The 17146-nt window shown below is 34.9% G+C and overlaps 2 protein-coding genes across 4 annotated transcripts; one reads left to right on the top strand and one right to left on the bottom strand.

The window, feature by feature from the left end:
• Positions 1-219: 219 nt before the first annotated feature.
• Positions 220-3181, top strand: LOC135696710 (uncharacterized). The gene is made up of 2 exons (XM_065216194.2): positions 220-713; positions 2436-3181. Exons 1-2 carry the CDS (start codon positions 554-556, stop codon positions 3179-3181), a joined length of 906 nt encoding a protein of 301 aa, XP_065072266.1. The 5' UTR covers positions 220-553.
• On the bottom strand, positions 2578-17145 carry LOC135696708 (set1/Ash2 histone methyltransferase complex subunit ASH2). Of its 3 annotated transcripts, XR_016144849.1 has the most exons (18): positions 17041-17103; positions 16508-16628; positions 16077-16286; positions 15768-15831; positions 14848-14995; positions 14214-14291; positions 13382-13410; positions 12649-12709; positions 12142-12238; positions 11731-11795; positions 11284-11315; positions 10330-10395; positions 8912-8938; positions 7444-7473; positions 7026-7094; positions 5951-6010; positions 4655-5339; positions 2578-4129 (listed from the first exon to the last, which is right to left on the bottom strand). XR_016144849.1 is itself a non-coding variant. In XM_065216190.2 (17 exons), exons 2-17 carry the CDS (start codon positions 16528-16530, stop codon positions 5214-5216), a joined length of 1185 nt encoding a protein of 394 aa, XP_065072262.2. In that variant the 5' UTR covers positions 16531-16628; positions 17041-17103; the 3' UTR covers positions 2578-5213. The 3 variants fall into 3 exon arrangements, 2 of the variants coding, with proteins under 2 accessions (XP_065072262.2, XP_065072264.2); XM_065216190.2 differs by having other exon boundaries at positions 2578-5339; XM_065216192.2 differs by lacking the exon at positions 16508-16628 and having other exon boundaries at positions 2578-5339; positions 17041-17145.
• Between the last annotated feature and the right edge of the window lies 1 nt (position 17146).

Below are 17146 nucleotides of genomic sequence, written 5' to 3'. Positions count from 1 at the left end.
TCACGAGCAACAATTTTTCACCCTAAAAATTTGACCACTAAAACTGTATGCAGAATTGTAGTGTATACCTAGCAATCTTTTCAATCTCCTTATAAAAGCTGAAAATGGCTGCATCTTATTTGTTATGAGATGGCTGATTGTTTAGGTGTTTATTTGGCGATTTATTGATTGATTCGAGTGTGATGGTGATGATGTTGATCATGACAGCAGGAGTTCATTATCATCGAAAAAGATGTTGTTCCAATAATGAGAGTACTGCGCTCCTGGGAGGTTCTTGGTCCGGTTTTTACATAAATTTGTAATCTCGTGATTGTCACCTTGTGGCTTTGTTCACCGCTTTATCTCACGACGTTGCAATCATCGCCTTAATCGCCGCCATATTCGTCGCTTGTCCTTTACACAAGCAACTGTGCAAAGAGCTTCAAGTGAACATTAAAGAATATAAGGACACTTTTCAAGCAAAATAACCTATAATCGAATGTGAATCACAGTTATTGAGATCGCTGGTAGAAATTGTGACAATTTTTAAACACACTGTTTTCCTAGTCGCAGAATGGGGAAAAGAAATGTAACACTCGAAGAAGAAGAAAACTTAGGTAATGAAGTCAAAAAGTATCCTTGCTTATATGACAAGACGATTGCAAGTTACAAAGACATTGAAAGTATCTCAAACGCATGGAAAGAGATCGAAAATGTGCTTGGCCTACCCGAAGGTGAGTATAGTTCAATGGAAATTCGCCTTTATCGATCCATACAAATACTTCACTAAAAAGAATCACAATAGTTAGTGGTACAGATATTTTAGACATCGAAGATTTTATTCTAACGCATAGTTCAATGGACTTATAAACTTTGGGAGATTCTTTAAAGAAAGGACTTGTACACAGATAAACTCACGGACGGAAACAATCCCTCAAGGTAAAGGCGCACTCCCCATCCCATATTAAACGCGGACCAAAAACTATCAAGACCGCAAGTCCTCGAATAAAAAGGGCTTATTCCGCAAAAAAAATATTTCCAGGTAGGGGCTTATTTGAGGGGGAGGCTTATTCGAAGGTGGGGCTTATTTAGCAGCACCAGGGTAAATTTTCTTATATTGTTTCAGGCTGGTCACATAGTTTCTTCGATAAAGTCAGGGATGCCTGCACAAGGTTAGGGCAGGAGGGGCAATTTTGATGCCGAGGGCAAATCGTGGGATTTTTCTATTAACATAATCGAGTATTCCTTGGTGGGAGGGGGCGAGATTGGGGTAACATAATAAAATATTAACTTGAATACATTGCCACCCATACAGCTGGGTTTTTTGCCATCAAAGATTATGAACATAGAGAAAATGTTGACAAAATTATCCATACATAAGAATGGGTATCAAATGACCTTGTCACTATTCATAATATTTGGTTTTATAAAAAATCATGGCTGTTATAAATGGGCTGGTTGGAAAATTTTGATTAAAGTTTTTATAACGATTTATGCTCCTTAGGTTCCTGGAGTACTTCTGAGGGAACACGTCGTTTGTTTATCATCTATTATCTTTGCCGCGCTCTCTCTCTTGTGGTTAGCCTTGTCACATACAAACTTTTTATCCTTTTTGTGCTGCTGTTAACATCTTTCTAATATTTTCTAATAGATATTAACATAACAAGAGTGGTCAAAGAAGTCATTGTTTATCGATAAGATTCTATAGTATATTTTTATATGTCAGGGCACTTCAAGCCCCTCTCTGCCCCTCTTCAAAGAGGGCAGGAGGGGCAGGGACTGCGTACTACTCTAAAAGTGGAGGGGTGTGACCGAAATTTTTTGAGGCAATGCCCTCTAGAACGCCGGAATACGCCCTTTTTAGAAACTGCTTGCTTTGCGGTGCCTGAGGAGGGGCAGCTGCCCCTCCAGCCCCCCTGTGTAGGCGCCCCTGGATAAAGTTATATTGCTCATTTACTTTATGTCAAAAACATCACAATATTTATACAGTAGAATCCTGTTATAACGTACTGGCTTATTACGTACTTTCAGATATAATGTATTGGTGTGCTTGGTCCCAGCAAAAGGGGTGCATGGTTTTAATCAATTTTTACTTACCCCTGTTACAACGTTCTTTGGATATAACATACTTAATATGCTGGTCCCTTAAAGTACATTATAACCGGATTATACTGTAAAGGGGGCAGGGTAACCCAGCACCTCCCATGCTCTGGAAAGAACCATCTGGTATAGGAATTTTGCAGTTCTACCACTTTCATCACCTAATCTATATGAGACATAATTTTATTTAAATGCCACTTGATGCTCTCTCTAAGAATGCTTAATGCTGCTAAGCCTCCCCATTAGGATAGCTACTATTTTATTTTCCAACCTAACTGTCTTGAGATGAGGGTGATTATAAAACCAAAGGCCCTTTCTGGGGCTATGTAAAAACTTTTCAAATTTTTCTGTATTAGGGGAAGGGGCAAAAAGATATGAAAACCTGAAGAAAAGATACAGCAAGAAGAAAATGGCTTTCAAATATGCATGGGCTTTAGGAGAAGGAACACCACTTGTTGAGGCTGCAGAAAAAGACTTGAAACAATATGATTTTCTTAACTGGCTTAATGCTCATTTAAGGTTAAGGAAACCCAATAAGAAAAGATCTGCAATGAGGAAAAAATTCAAAACTGATCATTTGCACCAGAAAGAAGAAAATGACACAAGTGCCAACGAGGTAACTGGCACAGGAGATGACAGCCATGATGGGGTCAATCTTAATGAAGATTGTGACCCTGGAATCATAGTCATTAATCCTAAACAGCCAGGTGTTTATAGCAAACCAATTCCCATAACAGCCACATCTAGCCACAAGGTAATGATTTCAAGTGTACCAATAAAGAAAAAGAGGGTCTCAGATGACAAAATGCCTCAAGCGACAACTTGTGAAAGTGAGCCAGCCAGTGTGCTAACAATGAGCAACACACTGGAAGAAATGCCAATAACCTCAGCATCATCGTCATTTTCCACTGCAACATCATCAGCATCAATAGGACCAAACAAAGATGCAGATGATATCTTTGGGATGATGGTTGCCAGTGAACTTAAAGCAATGAAAAAGAGTGCTAAATTCCGCTTGAAATATGAAATAAATAACCTTATATACAAATTTCATGAATGGGAACAAGAGCAAGAACCACAAGTCATACAACAAGAGTTTTAACATTTAATCATTTAAATGGCCAGTGAAACTTTGCTTACCCCTGCAAAACTTGGCTAACATGGCCCAACTCCCTGAAATATGCAACTTCAGAATAAGTTAAATTAAAGTATTTGAAGAGGTTGTTGTACAAACCTTTTTGGGTTGTGAATTTAGATTCCTATTTGGAAAATATACCATCTTACCCTGAAATATAAGAATTCACAACAGTTCATAACATTGCTAAAAGAAAATTGGATAGCTACTTTGTTTTACCACCCATTTTCAGGGACATTGGAGCACATATAAGAGAAAAGGGCTCTAGAAAAGTGGGAGGGGGCTCTAGATAAGTGGGGGGCTTCTTTCATAGTCTGTCACCATTATATTTGATGCCATAACTTTGATATCGTACTTTAGCAAAAAAGTGGGGGGCTACAGCCCAGCCAGCCCCCTAGCTCCTGCGTGCCTATTATAGTAGTTCTTTCCTGTCATCTTTGATGCCACTAACTGAATATCATTGTTTAGGAGAAAAGTGATATAGTCCCTGCAGCCCTCGGTTCTAGCATGTCTGATTTCATCAACAATAAATGCCTCCATAGGAATCAAACTCGAGTGTTGATTTGGTTCAAGTGAAATATTGGTATAATTATATAAATGACCATATTGTTAATTATGGTTGATTTGTTGACATTTCCATCAAAACGACTGCTTTCAGAGCAATTGTCAATATTCATTGACTATTGCTATGCTTCTTTAAGTTATCAGATCTAAAATTATACAAAAATGTAATATTGATAAAATGTTTATGAATATTATTAATAAAACTCTTGACTGTTGTTCAAATGTTCAATTAATTTTGTCATCTCTACAAAAGCCAGGCAATCTTTAAAGGCAAAATTACACAGAAAACATACATACAAAATATTAAAGCATACATACAAAAATTGTTTCTTCCTGTTTTTTACATGTTACCTGTGGATAGAATCTTGTTGAATAGAAAATGCTCATTAAGTAACAACCCAAGTTGTTCCTATGATAATTTTTAAGGAATGTATATAGACTGTTATTTCAAATACTTGTGGCAAAAAGATTCAGCTCAAACATTTACAACTTGAAGTCAAGGAAGTTACAGAGATTTAAAGAAATATTTTGCCAACAAAAGGGACACCTTTGTTTAAAAAGAGATTGAAGTATTTGTGCATGCTTACTGGATATTTGAGGTCTAAAATCACTTGGGAGGCTAAAGAGGCAAAACTCCAATTACTCTATTTAGTAAGATACTGTCACCAGAAGAAGCATTCATTTCTCAATTTGAAAACATACCATATTTAAGTCAGGTATAACCAACATCACTGTTCACTATAAATTGTAGGATGTAGATTATTATTATTATTTTTAGATAAACAAATAAGTTCTTTTGCATGTATGCCAATATCAACAACCCACAATCAATTTGTTTCATGTGTTTTAGAGAAAATTAAAGAAAACTTGTCTTACCAAAAATATTATACAATTATATCCAGGTCCCGTTGCTTGCGTCTTAGCTGCATATATAGCTACTTTGAAGGGAAGAACAGAAACAAAAGCCAACAGAAGAGGTCTTTGTTGTGCACACTAATAATAATGTTTTTTGAATGAAATTTGAGGATTGAAATTTCCATGACATTGAAATTCACAAAAAATTCATTTCATTTAAAAAGGTTATGTTTTGCAACAACACCTTTGCTAGAAAGTTGAGAAAGTAAAAGTTATAAACTAAGGTTGGGTTGAAGAGACTAAAAATAGGAAGCAACAAGTTTCAAAATTCTGATGGACAGAATATTTTGTTGATTTTTCAGTCTCACATTAAAGCACATTACCCCATTATTGACAGGGCACTTGGAGTGCTATCTAAATTCAAATAGCAAACCATTTCGTGCAGGATGTGAGTGTCACTGAGGATCTTACAAAAAATCAAACCTAGATTTATCAGATATTGACAATTTATAGACCGCGCTTACATCAAAATGAATTTCTACAAAATATTTACATAGCTGTTTATTTAGAAACAACTTTTTTAGGTTTTCTTTTTTGCATTGTTTGTTTGAGAGAAATCGTCCTGCTTATCTACTTCAAAGGCAGTGAGGTACAAAACATCAGCAAGAGCTTGTTCAACTTCCATTTCGAACACTCGGTCAGACATCTGGAATGAAATGAGAAATCAGAAAAAATTTATGATTGTTACAATGAACAGCATTCATTGAAGATAGATAATCATAACATTAATTGGAAAAGGTAAATATTGAACTGATAATAGAATTTTAACTCCAGCACCACCAACAGAGGGGGGGGGAAGCCAGGGAAGGTGCCGCAAGACGCGTGCCCATTCTGGGGTCTGTAATTCAGTAAATGGTGTTAATTGTCATATTGTGAAATCTATATTGGGTATACACGCATTATTTGCTCTGGAGCCTGGGTTATCTCCATGCCCAATCTACAACTTTTGATTATGATAATCACAGAGGTAGCAAGAGGGGGCAGGGGGCCTGGGCCCCCACTACTCTAGAGGGTCACCAAACCAAAATGTTTGCAGATCCTATTTAGTTTGAAAATGTGCGCATGTTGCCTCTTAACCCTGCATATTTGTCTTTTACTTTGGTACATTATTTTTGTGCATTTCTATATGTTGGTAAAAAACTGTTGCCCCCCCCCCCCCTATGTCAAAGTCCTAAATCCCCCATGATGATAATCATGATCATAATTGATTATTTTGGCTAATGCCTAACTTTTTAAGCACAATAAAAAACACCATACCGCTTTATATTCACAGTCATCTGGTGGGTACTGAAAATCTGGTCCAAAATTACAGGACACCTATAGCAACAAAAATATGACTTGACATCAGATAAGGGATAACAATTTTTTCCATTTTTGTTGGACAGGAAATAGAAACTAATTTTTATGCTAAAATTGAGAAATAATTTTGAGTAACAAAAAATATAGTATAATTATTATTCATAGAGAATACCTCTTTTGTTTGATAATATTGAACCAAATAAATGGCAGTGTTTTGAAAAAAGTCATTATAAAAATTACTGTTATTTCCAAACATGTCAGGATACATGGTCTCCCTTTTTTCATTTTCTTCAGCATCATCATTTATCTGAAATAGCTCACATGGAAAACTCTCCCATTAAGAGGTTTCCTTCAAAACACTTTCCTTAATTGCTATAGAAATCACCTTATTATGTTAAGAAGCAAGTTCTTAGTGAGTCCTGTACAATTAACAAAATACACTAAACAAGGGGGTATGTGGTGTTCACAAGAACAAAAGCTACACATTTACAGCTACATTACTACCAGTGCTGCATTAAACACAGGGCACACTAGGTTCAATGCCCATGACCCCTAGTGTTAGAGGGGCCCCCCTTTCTCTGGCATTGTCAGATTTTTTGAAAGGATTCATGACACATGACCACAATCTAATTTTTTGACAAATACAGAATAATCTTTGATCAAAATCTTGTAGGCTATTTGCAAGAATGAACTGTCTCTCGTTTTATCTCGGGCCCATCTACAAACGTGGCTATTATCAAATAAAGGTACAGACAAACACAAAAGGGGTTCCATTTTATTCTGTGCCCAGGGCTCCAAAATTCTAAATGTGGCCCAGAGTGCTACACAAGCCTTTTTGCATCTTGAGAACAGCGAAACCAAGAAACATCACAAAAAATCCATATCAAGTTATTGGTTGATTTGCCATGCATCTGAAAAGAGAGAACAGCGTACAGTAGTATTTCCATTCCTAACTTAAAAGATACCTCTGTTACCTTTACAGAGGCAAGATGCTTAAAGAGTCATTTGGTATGAAAAAAATTAGTGAACAAACCATGGCATTTTTATACAGTGATATTGCTGGATAGTAGGCACCACAAAATACATTCTGGAAAGCTTTTCCCTGCAAAGATAAAAGAGTATATCAGATCAATAAAATCAACAATTTTAAAAATTTTAAGCAATAAAATTGGCTTTTTGAAGCAAGTTTCAAAATATAGCCCCATGCCATGGCAGTAAAGTGAAATATTTAACATTCTGTGCACTTTCATGAATTACTACAGTATACTCTTGTTAAGTGGGACACTCAAATGACCAAGAAACAGTAAGCTGGCGTCCTACTTTCTCGAATGCTTGAAAAGGGTAAGAAAGTCCAGGGGACTGGGAAAATCTGTACTACATAGCGGGCCTACAACTTATCCGGGCTCCCACTTTACGAGAGTATACTGTATCTTGCACTTTCGAGAACATACCTGAGATTTGCCATTCTTGAAGAATTCAATCTAAAAAATACACAAGATCTTATGAGGATACAATGAAGGGAAATTAAAATCTCTTGTGCATCTGGCATGCTTTGCAACTAAAATTCCAAAACTGCCCTTGTATCATACTGCATGAAAACACAAAGCACAGTCAATTTCTAAAGACAACTGTCACCTAAGTGTGGCACAAAAGGCTTTTGAAATTTAGATTGCAAACATAATATCACTACAAAATGCATATCATTACAATAAAACAATAATTGCAACTTGAAGTCAGGCTTGCCTGCTTGAGGCAAGTGATAACTTGCACTTATGTTGACATTCCCCGAAGAGGCCAATAAGGGCCATTTCATATACTGAGGAAGAAAAACTCAGAAAAAACAAAGAGAGACTGTTCTCTGTATGCTCACCAAGAGGGAGGACAAGGGGTGATTGCCCCTGCATCTGCTATTAATTAAATGTCTCAATTTAGAATACGAATTTTTTGGCATTAGGCATATTAGATTAGGCATATTGGACCCCAGGGTAAGAAGGAGCCAAGCATTGTTTACTGAATAATGTAGGGGCTTGAGGAGCGTCTTATATATGGTAACATTGATTTCCCATTATTTCCTTTTAAGCATAGTGTTATTTGATAGAGAAATATTATGAGCTTAAAGCAGCTAGTCCCTTAATCTGAATAACTGCACATTTATAGGAAATGTTCTTGTCATTTGCATGGGGAAGGGGGGGGGGGGGGTACACAAAAGCTAGAAATCTAGCAATGCAACAGAATAAAACAAAGACAACCACTAAGCCAAAAGTCAATTGAGCAGGGAAATAATTTAGCCAAAGGTGTCACTTTTGCTAAAATTCCAAAGGTAACATGGAAATTGAGAAGCTGGGAAAAATGGCATTAATGAAGCAAATGTTTGAAGGTGATTAAATCAAGCCTGATGTTTCCGGGGGTGTCCAAAGGGAAAGTATACTAATAGAGGCAAGACTGATGTTTCTGGAATTATGCGGGGACTGATGGGCAACAGTTGTTGCTATCTGAAAAAGCCTGAAAGGACCTTTTCTAGTGATACATAAAAATAAAAATAAATTCACAGACTTTGAAACTTTTGAGAATTCATGGTCATTAATTGTACATATGTTGATTTTGAACAAATTTTCTGCCATAGAGTACACCTCAACTTCTTTAGTATCTTGAGTTTATTATTTATTCTTTAAAAGTACTTAGAAAAAGGGATATATCATACAAGGTAAGATCTGGTAACATCTATTTTCTTTAAATTCTAACATCAATTTAAGTGTGCATTTTATACAAGAATGTGTCTTATACATGTTGAAATACAGTATCTTGCAAATGAAAAACAAATGTTCCACCAATCAGAAAATGCCACAAAGCAACTAAATCACTGCCCTTTAAACAGGATCAACAATGCTTATTAAATCTATTTAATTTAAAACAACTAACCTCACTTCCCTCCAATTCTTTTAAACTCTATGAGAAGAAAGAAACATGAATTGCAAGAGAAATTTTTATAAATATTAATGGAAAAGAAAATCCATCATTGATTTGATTTTAATCAAATACTTTTCTATTGGTTGTTAAACATTTAGCCTTGCTCCAGTGAATTAAAAAATCTACAAGCATTTATACACTAACAGTCAAAAAATATTAGGACACCTTCGAAATTTCAAAGATTTTCTATGCATTAATTTTTGAAAAACTTTTAAAAAATCTTTTTTCACTGAATAACAGAGGCAAATTTTTCCACGAAATTCTCAAAAGATATAAATTTCATTTTGAAGCCTTTCAGATACACCAAAAAATTCAAAAAATATCAACCATCAACGTTGTTTAGGCCTTGAGACACAAATATGGGACTGTATTTGGATTTTATGAAAAAAAGAAACAACTTGAAAAAAATATTTGGAGATTATGAATGGCTTGGAAAAGGACCACTTGAATAACAAGAGGAAAAGTTTACAAAAAATCACATCAATTGTTGGCTGCTCAAAGAATACAGCCTTAGCTGTATGCAAGAGGTTTTTCTGCAAAAAGTTTTCGGCACATTGCTTTGTTTTGTAACACATTCTAAATGTATGCCCCTGTCTTATTGAATATGAGTCTACTGGCAGACTTGCTCCAATCAGTACCATTATCATTCTGACATAAGCTGACAACAAAACTAACAACTTGCTCAACAGTCTGCTTAGCTCTTTATTGCTTCTTCTCATTTAGCGATGATAATTGGTTTCAAATCTACTTATGAGCAATATGTGGATAAAAAGAGCATAGGAAAAACAGTGCCACTGTCTAAAAGCACAAGAAAAATTAACAAAATAAATTGGAGTACCACATTCAGAGGATGCTTTGTTTTACTGCTTTTTGAGAAAAGTTTTGGCTAGGGGGGGAAGGGCGATGAACACTTTTCGAAATATCGTACAAAAATATGAATAAAATATTCACAAGATTGGAATTGATACCACTTAAGGGTTTTTTATTCAATATATGTATAAATCAATATATGGATTATCAATCGAGATTTATGAGTAATTCTTGGCATATGTTTTTAAATATTGATTCTGTTAATTGGCACAGCGAAGTTCATTGAAGTTGGATATCCTTCCTTCTTCTTATGAAATTGGCGGGATTAAATTCGCTGCCCAGGCTAAGGAGCTAAACTAGAAATCATATCAAATGTTTAACCTTTTTCCAATCTCGAGAAAAGACTAAAAAATATGCTTATCAAAATTTTACTTATCAAAAAGGAATTTTAATAACACGGTATTTCAATGAAATAACATTTCTTTAATATTAAACGCTTGTTATCTGCACATGCTTTTGAGATAGCAAAGATCAAGAAATAAGATAAAAAACAGTCAAACCTTTTCGGCTTTTTCAACCATATCTTTATCTTCATAATACAAATGGTTTTTAAATTTAATCAGTGCCTGCCAAAAAAACGAGGTTCGGGTTCTTTAGAAGCAAATTTTATCAAGAAATAAAAATTAATCAAATTTTTCATCTTCTTGAATAGTTCACGAGAAATATTGATATACTAACAAAATTTATTGTGGCAAACAGGAAATTAACGAGAGATGATTTCTTATGAAGAGATTTAAAAAAGTAAACAAACAAGCCTTCACTTTCGCTTCATAAAATACCAAATGTGCAGAAAATAAATGAAATTTGGCAAGACATTTTCCGCAAAATGAAAACCTTCTTCGGAAGTAAACTGTTTTGCTAACCGTTTATTCAGCATTTTCGATATTTACTTTCCCAGTTCAGGCAATAGGTTTTTCTTAATTAAAAGTTTTGCTGTTTCTTACATGCATGTTTATCAAAAAGCATTATAAACAAAAAGAATAAAACGAATAAGCCACATATATATTGATTTAGTAGCTTAATTATCATTTACCTACCTATATTTATTCATCAAGTTTGGAATTGGTTTGGAATAAAGTTTTTAGCATAAAAATGTTCTAGTCAACATTCGAGAAAATTTTGTTATATCGCTATTCATTCAGTGAAAATAAACAATCAAGCACAAAAGGAGATTTCATGTTTTTAAAAGAACGTATTAAAATTGCATTTCAGAATTTGCAAAAAATTGATCACAATAGATATTAAACATCGAATACAATAACAGTACGAATCATGAGATTTCCCCTAGATGTAACAAATTTATTTGGAGAAGAAAGAAGTAGAATTTTGCTGTTTATGTACTTCAAAACAGAACTGCACGACAAGCAATCTAGATGCAAATTCTGAGAATTTCATTAGCAAGGAAACTGGTTAAAAGAGGAGAGGGAATGGGTTAAGAGTGAAATGTTTCTTACCCTGTCTTTAAACGTGTCTGGTAGAAGAGAAGCTGCAACAAAATCATTTTGGTTAGCAGGACATTCCGGAAAACAGTTATGTTACAAATATCATTCAATTGAAGTATTTTTAATAATGAGATTAGACGTCAACGGACAACGGTAATGAAACATCTAAATAAAAAACACGTTAAAGGAAAGAAACTTAAGCAACTCTTTAAAAACATCCTCTTCGCTCTTAGGCTTTTCTCTGTTTATTCCTTAAATGGCTATGTAAACCCAAAAGAATATCAGGAGATTGGTACTGAGAACTTCTTTCTATAATTCGTGCTACCAGTTTATACTTATTCATACCTCTATGGCATTAGTTCATTTGTGTAAGTTTCATCCAAGCGCCTTACAATAATAGAGAAACTGATTTTGTCAGCCCTTTCATTCTAAGGTACAGAACTTCTGTAACCAACTTACAGATGCCTTCTTTCTGAGGTAAACGGATAAGACAGCCTATGACGTCACCTTGTTCGTATCCAGACCTTTAAATCAATGAAAATAACTTGGAAGAAACAATGCATTTTTATGAGATTTGAATTGCGGAAATCTGTATACAATTTATAAGTTAATTTTTACTCTTGATGCCGGAATGATAAACACAAAGGTACATGATTCTTGAATTGCCGCAATCAAAGGAAAGACAGAAATCTTGACGGAATGTTAAAAACCGTATGTAATGTTTTTATGATGATCTCTTGAAAGATAAGCTGGTATAAAAAGAGCGAGGAGAACTCGTTGAAGTTGTATATATAAAGCAACACAATTTTATACGGTCAAAAGTTCAAGCTGAAAATTGGGTATATTTTAGTAGAAATAATGAAAACATACGAATAATGTTTTCCACGACTCTGATGAAACTTAGTACCCTTTTTACTTCTCCACGAGTATCCAAATTTGTCATAGCCAAGAGGTGCCTGTAAATTGCCTGTAAAATACAGTGAAGCCTTCTCATATCTCCGAACAACAAACAAATAATTTTGACACAATTTATCTCATCTGGGCTTAGGCATTGCAAAAATATATCTTGCAAAAATATGTCAATGCAACTTTGTATTGAATTCTATTAAAAAAGCCTTGTAGAGGTAGCTACCAGCCTACGAAAAACCCCTCAAATAACGGACACACCAAAACAGTAAACACCTCAAAACAGCGGACATTTCCCAGCTACAAGAGGATCAAAATTCATTTCCAGTAGAAACGAATGGACTCCGAAAAATAAAGAATAGAAAAGAATAAAGAACTGGCAACATTTCCTCCAATAAGCAACAACCGGAATAAGCTTGATGTTTGTGGCAGAATGATGTTTGTGATAGTCTTAAATACACTTCAACATACCGTAAATCTGAGACCATCCGACTCGCAAAGCTGATTCTGGGGGCATCTCCTCAACTGAACACTGCAAAAGCAAAACATTGATGAAAGTCTTGTCACAGTTGAAAATTAAAGGAGTGAAAGAGCATGAATACGAATAAGAGATCAAAAGATTTTCATAAATTTTAATTTCAATCATAGATGAAACCTTATTAAAAACGTAGTGAAAACAAAAAAGTTTTTACTGTTGTCTAAATTTTTTTGGAGGAATTTTACGCAAAATGTAGACAACCAAAAGGGTTCACATTTAGATAGCTTTAAAATTGTGACCTTGGTAAATCTCCAATATGACAACTTTGGGGGTATTTATTTAAAGGTAAAAGCAGCGACCTGTCGGAAAATTTTTTACTCTACTTCTACGCCTTTAAGTTTTAATAAAAATTGATGTTACAAACATAAAACTTGATGCTGATCATTCAACTATATACTGCCATTTTTATGAGACCCAGTCAATCTGTCTAAATTTTCGTGGATAGGCCCATTTAAAATATCTATGTGCATTTTCCTATTTTTGTAGAAAATAAGTGGAGTAGACTGGCTCATGTTTGAATCAAGAGCACAAACTCTGAAGATGCTCCAACGAAATGAATTCAAGCTGGCAGCAAGATTGGTCATAAATCAAGAATAACAACACAATGTAAACGAAACAGAACCGTAAAAAAGCAGAACACAACGAAAAGAAAACAAACGTTATTACCTCGAAATACCAAATCCCTTTTGCCACACCTGACAAGAAAGAAAATCTAATGAAAATTACTGTTTACCAGTTTGTCATATGGTGCTCAGTTCCTTGAAAGCAAATATGTGCGCTTTAAATTATTCTTTTCAAATGATTGGTATTGTTTGAACGCTCAGGTAAGAGGAGACTATGATTGAAGGAAAGCAGGTGTAAAGAATATTTTCTTAAAGGCTTCCAAAAAGCCACCCCTTGTTGCATTGAAAATTCTAAAGAAGGCAGGACAGGAGCGCCCATTCATAATGTTGACATTCGTCTGCGAAACCTAGGTTCTCTACAAAGAACAAGAGTTATTGATTCTGAGACAAAAATGCGCTTCAGAGAAGGGCATTAGGTGCCGCCAACCTACTTTGGACTCGAGCATACGCTTCTCTATATAGCGATAACATAGCAAAGTCACTTTTTGCAAAGAAAGCCTTCTTGGATGATAACTCTGGCGAAATATCCAGTTTTCAACAAATAGTAACGGATATAATAGCTGAACTTTGAACAAGTTGTGTAGAGTTAGGGGTTTCATAGAGCTTAATCACAGTTGGCCATATAAAAATTAGCCGTTCTTGACTATTCGCAACGATCTTATGCAGGGGCCCTTTCATAGTACTTCGCACCTGCTTCAAAGGATTTGAAGACAAGAGTGACGATTCAGTGAAGAGAAGAGATAACGAATTTACGGTCTTGGTTAAATAAACATTCTAAGAGAGATAAGACCTCTACCAAAGTAAAAGAAGTTGGAATAGTATTAGCTAAAAAGGTTGATAAAAATTGATAATAAAACATAGATGTTTAGACCCACCATGTGTAGCTCTCACCATCGCATAACCCTTCTCTCCTGTGACATACTGACGATCGTCTGAGATTTTGAGTTGTGGAGCTGGAAAATAACAAAGACGTCACTGCAAACATGAGCAAGCTGTGAATATAATTTGCATTACAGTTTGTACTGAGCAACACTGGGAAGAAGAGAATGCAAATAACAAAGCTTGCGAGATATTCAATTCCCTAACAATGATTAACGCCTACCGGCCAAAAAAAATATTGAAATAGTTGTCTATTGATCAGACAAGATGTGGAATATAGAGTTTCAACTTAAAAACATCTTCCAGTCAGGTAGCTCTACCTAGAATTTTTACAATATTTCATTTTCAGGCCTGAGTAAGACAGGTTTTGGATCATTGTATCTAATGTTTCCTGCCAATTGTAGGCATCAGAACGTTTGCTGCAAATTGCTGTGTGTTGCAAAATGCTCTAACGTGAAATTGCAATGTTATGACCACAACTTAGAGAATATTCATCCTCTTTGTTGCATCACTTCTGTGGTCTCTATACAGTAATTGTAACTTTCATGTGAATGCTAACAAAAATCAACGAGAACTGAAGATATATCAAATGAGAAATTAATGTTGAGTTCTAGAAAGCTTGTGACACACCTCGGTCATGCAACGCAAGATAAACACTTTGAGGCAAGGCCACTCGGTAGATTTCACCAGGAATCGGCTTGCCAGCCCATGAATCCAACTCAAAGTTTGAGCGCTCAGCATGAGGATCCGTTTCTGCCAATATGTATCGATAACCATCCTGCACAAGAAAGGAACAATTTCAAATGATTTCCAAACCATTACAGCTTTGAAAAATAGCTTTGAAAAATTCAAACAATTTAAGATAAAAACTAGGAAAAATTTGTACCCAGTTGTAGATCGAAACAGGCCAATCAGGGATGCAAGCAGTTGGCAGATTAGGTTGCCAATTAAGTACTGCTCATGAAAATTATTACCAAAGGAGTTCAAAGGTGAAAATGAGTCTAAATTCTTCAGTCTAAATAAGAGCCATTTTTGACCTAAAGTCATATTTTGGTTTATGCGATCTTTATTTACTGCAAATAGTAATGAATGGTCTCTTTAAAATCTTAATTTCTGCAATATTCTAAGTTCAAATTGATCTAGAAGATCAGCAAGCTTGTTGTATGATTTGCATCCATTTATAAATTCTCTTAGAGACAAGCAGACCAAATCAATCAAAAACAAGTGAAAAACATAAATTATTTGCTTTTTTACTTTTTTTAAACTGATAGCATCTAAGCTGCTAATCTAAGTTTATCCAATGCATTAAAATCTGCAATTTGAATGTAAGATGAGCTTTTTAAATGTCTGACCGGTTTTAAGATCAAGGTTAACAAAAAGAAGCCTGCTTTTTGTTAAAGAAAAATATTAGTTTAGCACAATCCGTTTTGGTAATTTTAAGAAAAGGGTTCTCATAATGTCGCTAAGCATCATAAAAGAGTGCTTTTAATGAAAAGTAAGTTATGTCTTTGTAAAGAAAACCCTATTGAACAAACCTTATGTATACATACCTTATTAAAAGGATGCTCAAGAGGGTATCCATGTGATGGCAGCTTTTGTGTTGTGTTCACATCACTAAAAGTAAATATGAATACTCAGCTCAGTGCATATCACAATGTTAAATGGAAATTCTTTCAAGGCTTTCTGTGATTGGAGTTGCATTTTATTAGTAGACATACAATAGCAATTTACAATAATGATGAAAATAAATTACAAGATCTTTAAATATATGATACAAAACCCTGGCCTTTGCACCAAGATATCATGTTGAACTTCATTTAAATCAGCCTTAAATTCAAAACAAACAAACAATTATTTACTTCTTTCCTCTTTTTGAAGCCCCCTGGTTCTTCTCTTGATCCGCAGCCCTCCTCTTCCCTCTGGTGCTTCTTTTAGAAACAGCCCTACCACTTGATGACAACAGAGAATCATCATTTCCACCACCCTGGACTTCTGACTGTAAACCAAACTCAGAATCTTGACAAGTGCTTTCACTGAGTCGACTGTCTTGATCTAAAAATTCCTCCATACTGTGGAAAAACATTACAATGTAGTAAGTTGAAATTCAACAAATGTATGTCAAACAAATAAATGATATACATGATATCCAGAATGTCTAACAAAAAGTAGTAGATTATAAGGATATTATACCAGTTTGTCTCACAATTGAGAAAAATAATCCAATGTTTAATAAAAGATAGCATTGACTGCCATGTTTCTGTTATTAGAAACAAAAAAGTAATATTCCCACCCATTCAAATCAGGTGCCTCCATACACTGAACAATACTTTAATAAGCAATGTATTGATTGCTACTTTAGTTGATCATTAGAACTTCTGTTGTTTTACGTTTGCAATTGTAAAAGGCGAAACCTACGAGGGAAATACCAAATTAAAGCCCTGAAATGTCTCTCTTGGGTTTCTGGCTGATGAGTTGCTTTTTCATCAATTTCTGTCATTTTCAAGCTAATTAATTGCTCAAAACATGCAAGGGGCCACACAACCCCCTCATCTGAGTTTGAGGCTGTAACCAAGCGGTAGTGACTACACCTTATCTCCTTTTCTCATTTTTGCATTTTGGATTTTACACTTTTATTCACTCATTGGTTTTTTAGTTTTCAACTTCTTTGCCTATAAAAACAGGCAACATAAAAAAGTTGGTTCAGATATTGAATAAAATTCAAAATAAAAAAGCGGAATAATTCCGAGCATTGCGGATGAATAAGTAAGGCAGACAGAGGGATAAAATATATTTTATTTTTTTGCAGCCAACAAAATATCTTACCTTTTGTTGTCAATGATTTTGATCTTTGCTTTCACTTTTATTTCTTCCCGCTCTTGATTTAGGCCCCGTCATAAATAATTACCTTAAGACAGTACCACCTTAAGTT

The sequence above is a fragment of the Rhopilema esculentum genome, chromosome 18 (genome assembly GCF_057945365.1).
Source record: "Rhopilema esculentum isolate cy_ngs chromosome 18, ASM5794536v1, whole genome shotgun sequence".
Classification (NCBI taxonomy): domain Eukaryota; kingdom Metazoa; phylum Cnidaria; class Scyphozoa; order Rhizostomeae; family Rhizostomatidae; genus Rhopilema; species Rhopilema esculentum.
Note: the sequence above shows the minus strand (reverse complement) of the source record. Positions and strands in the feature narration are given on the sequence as shown.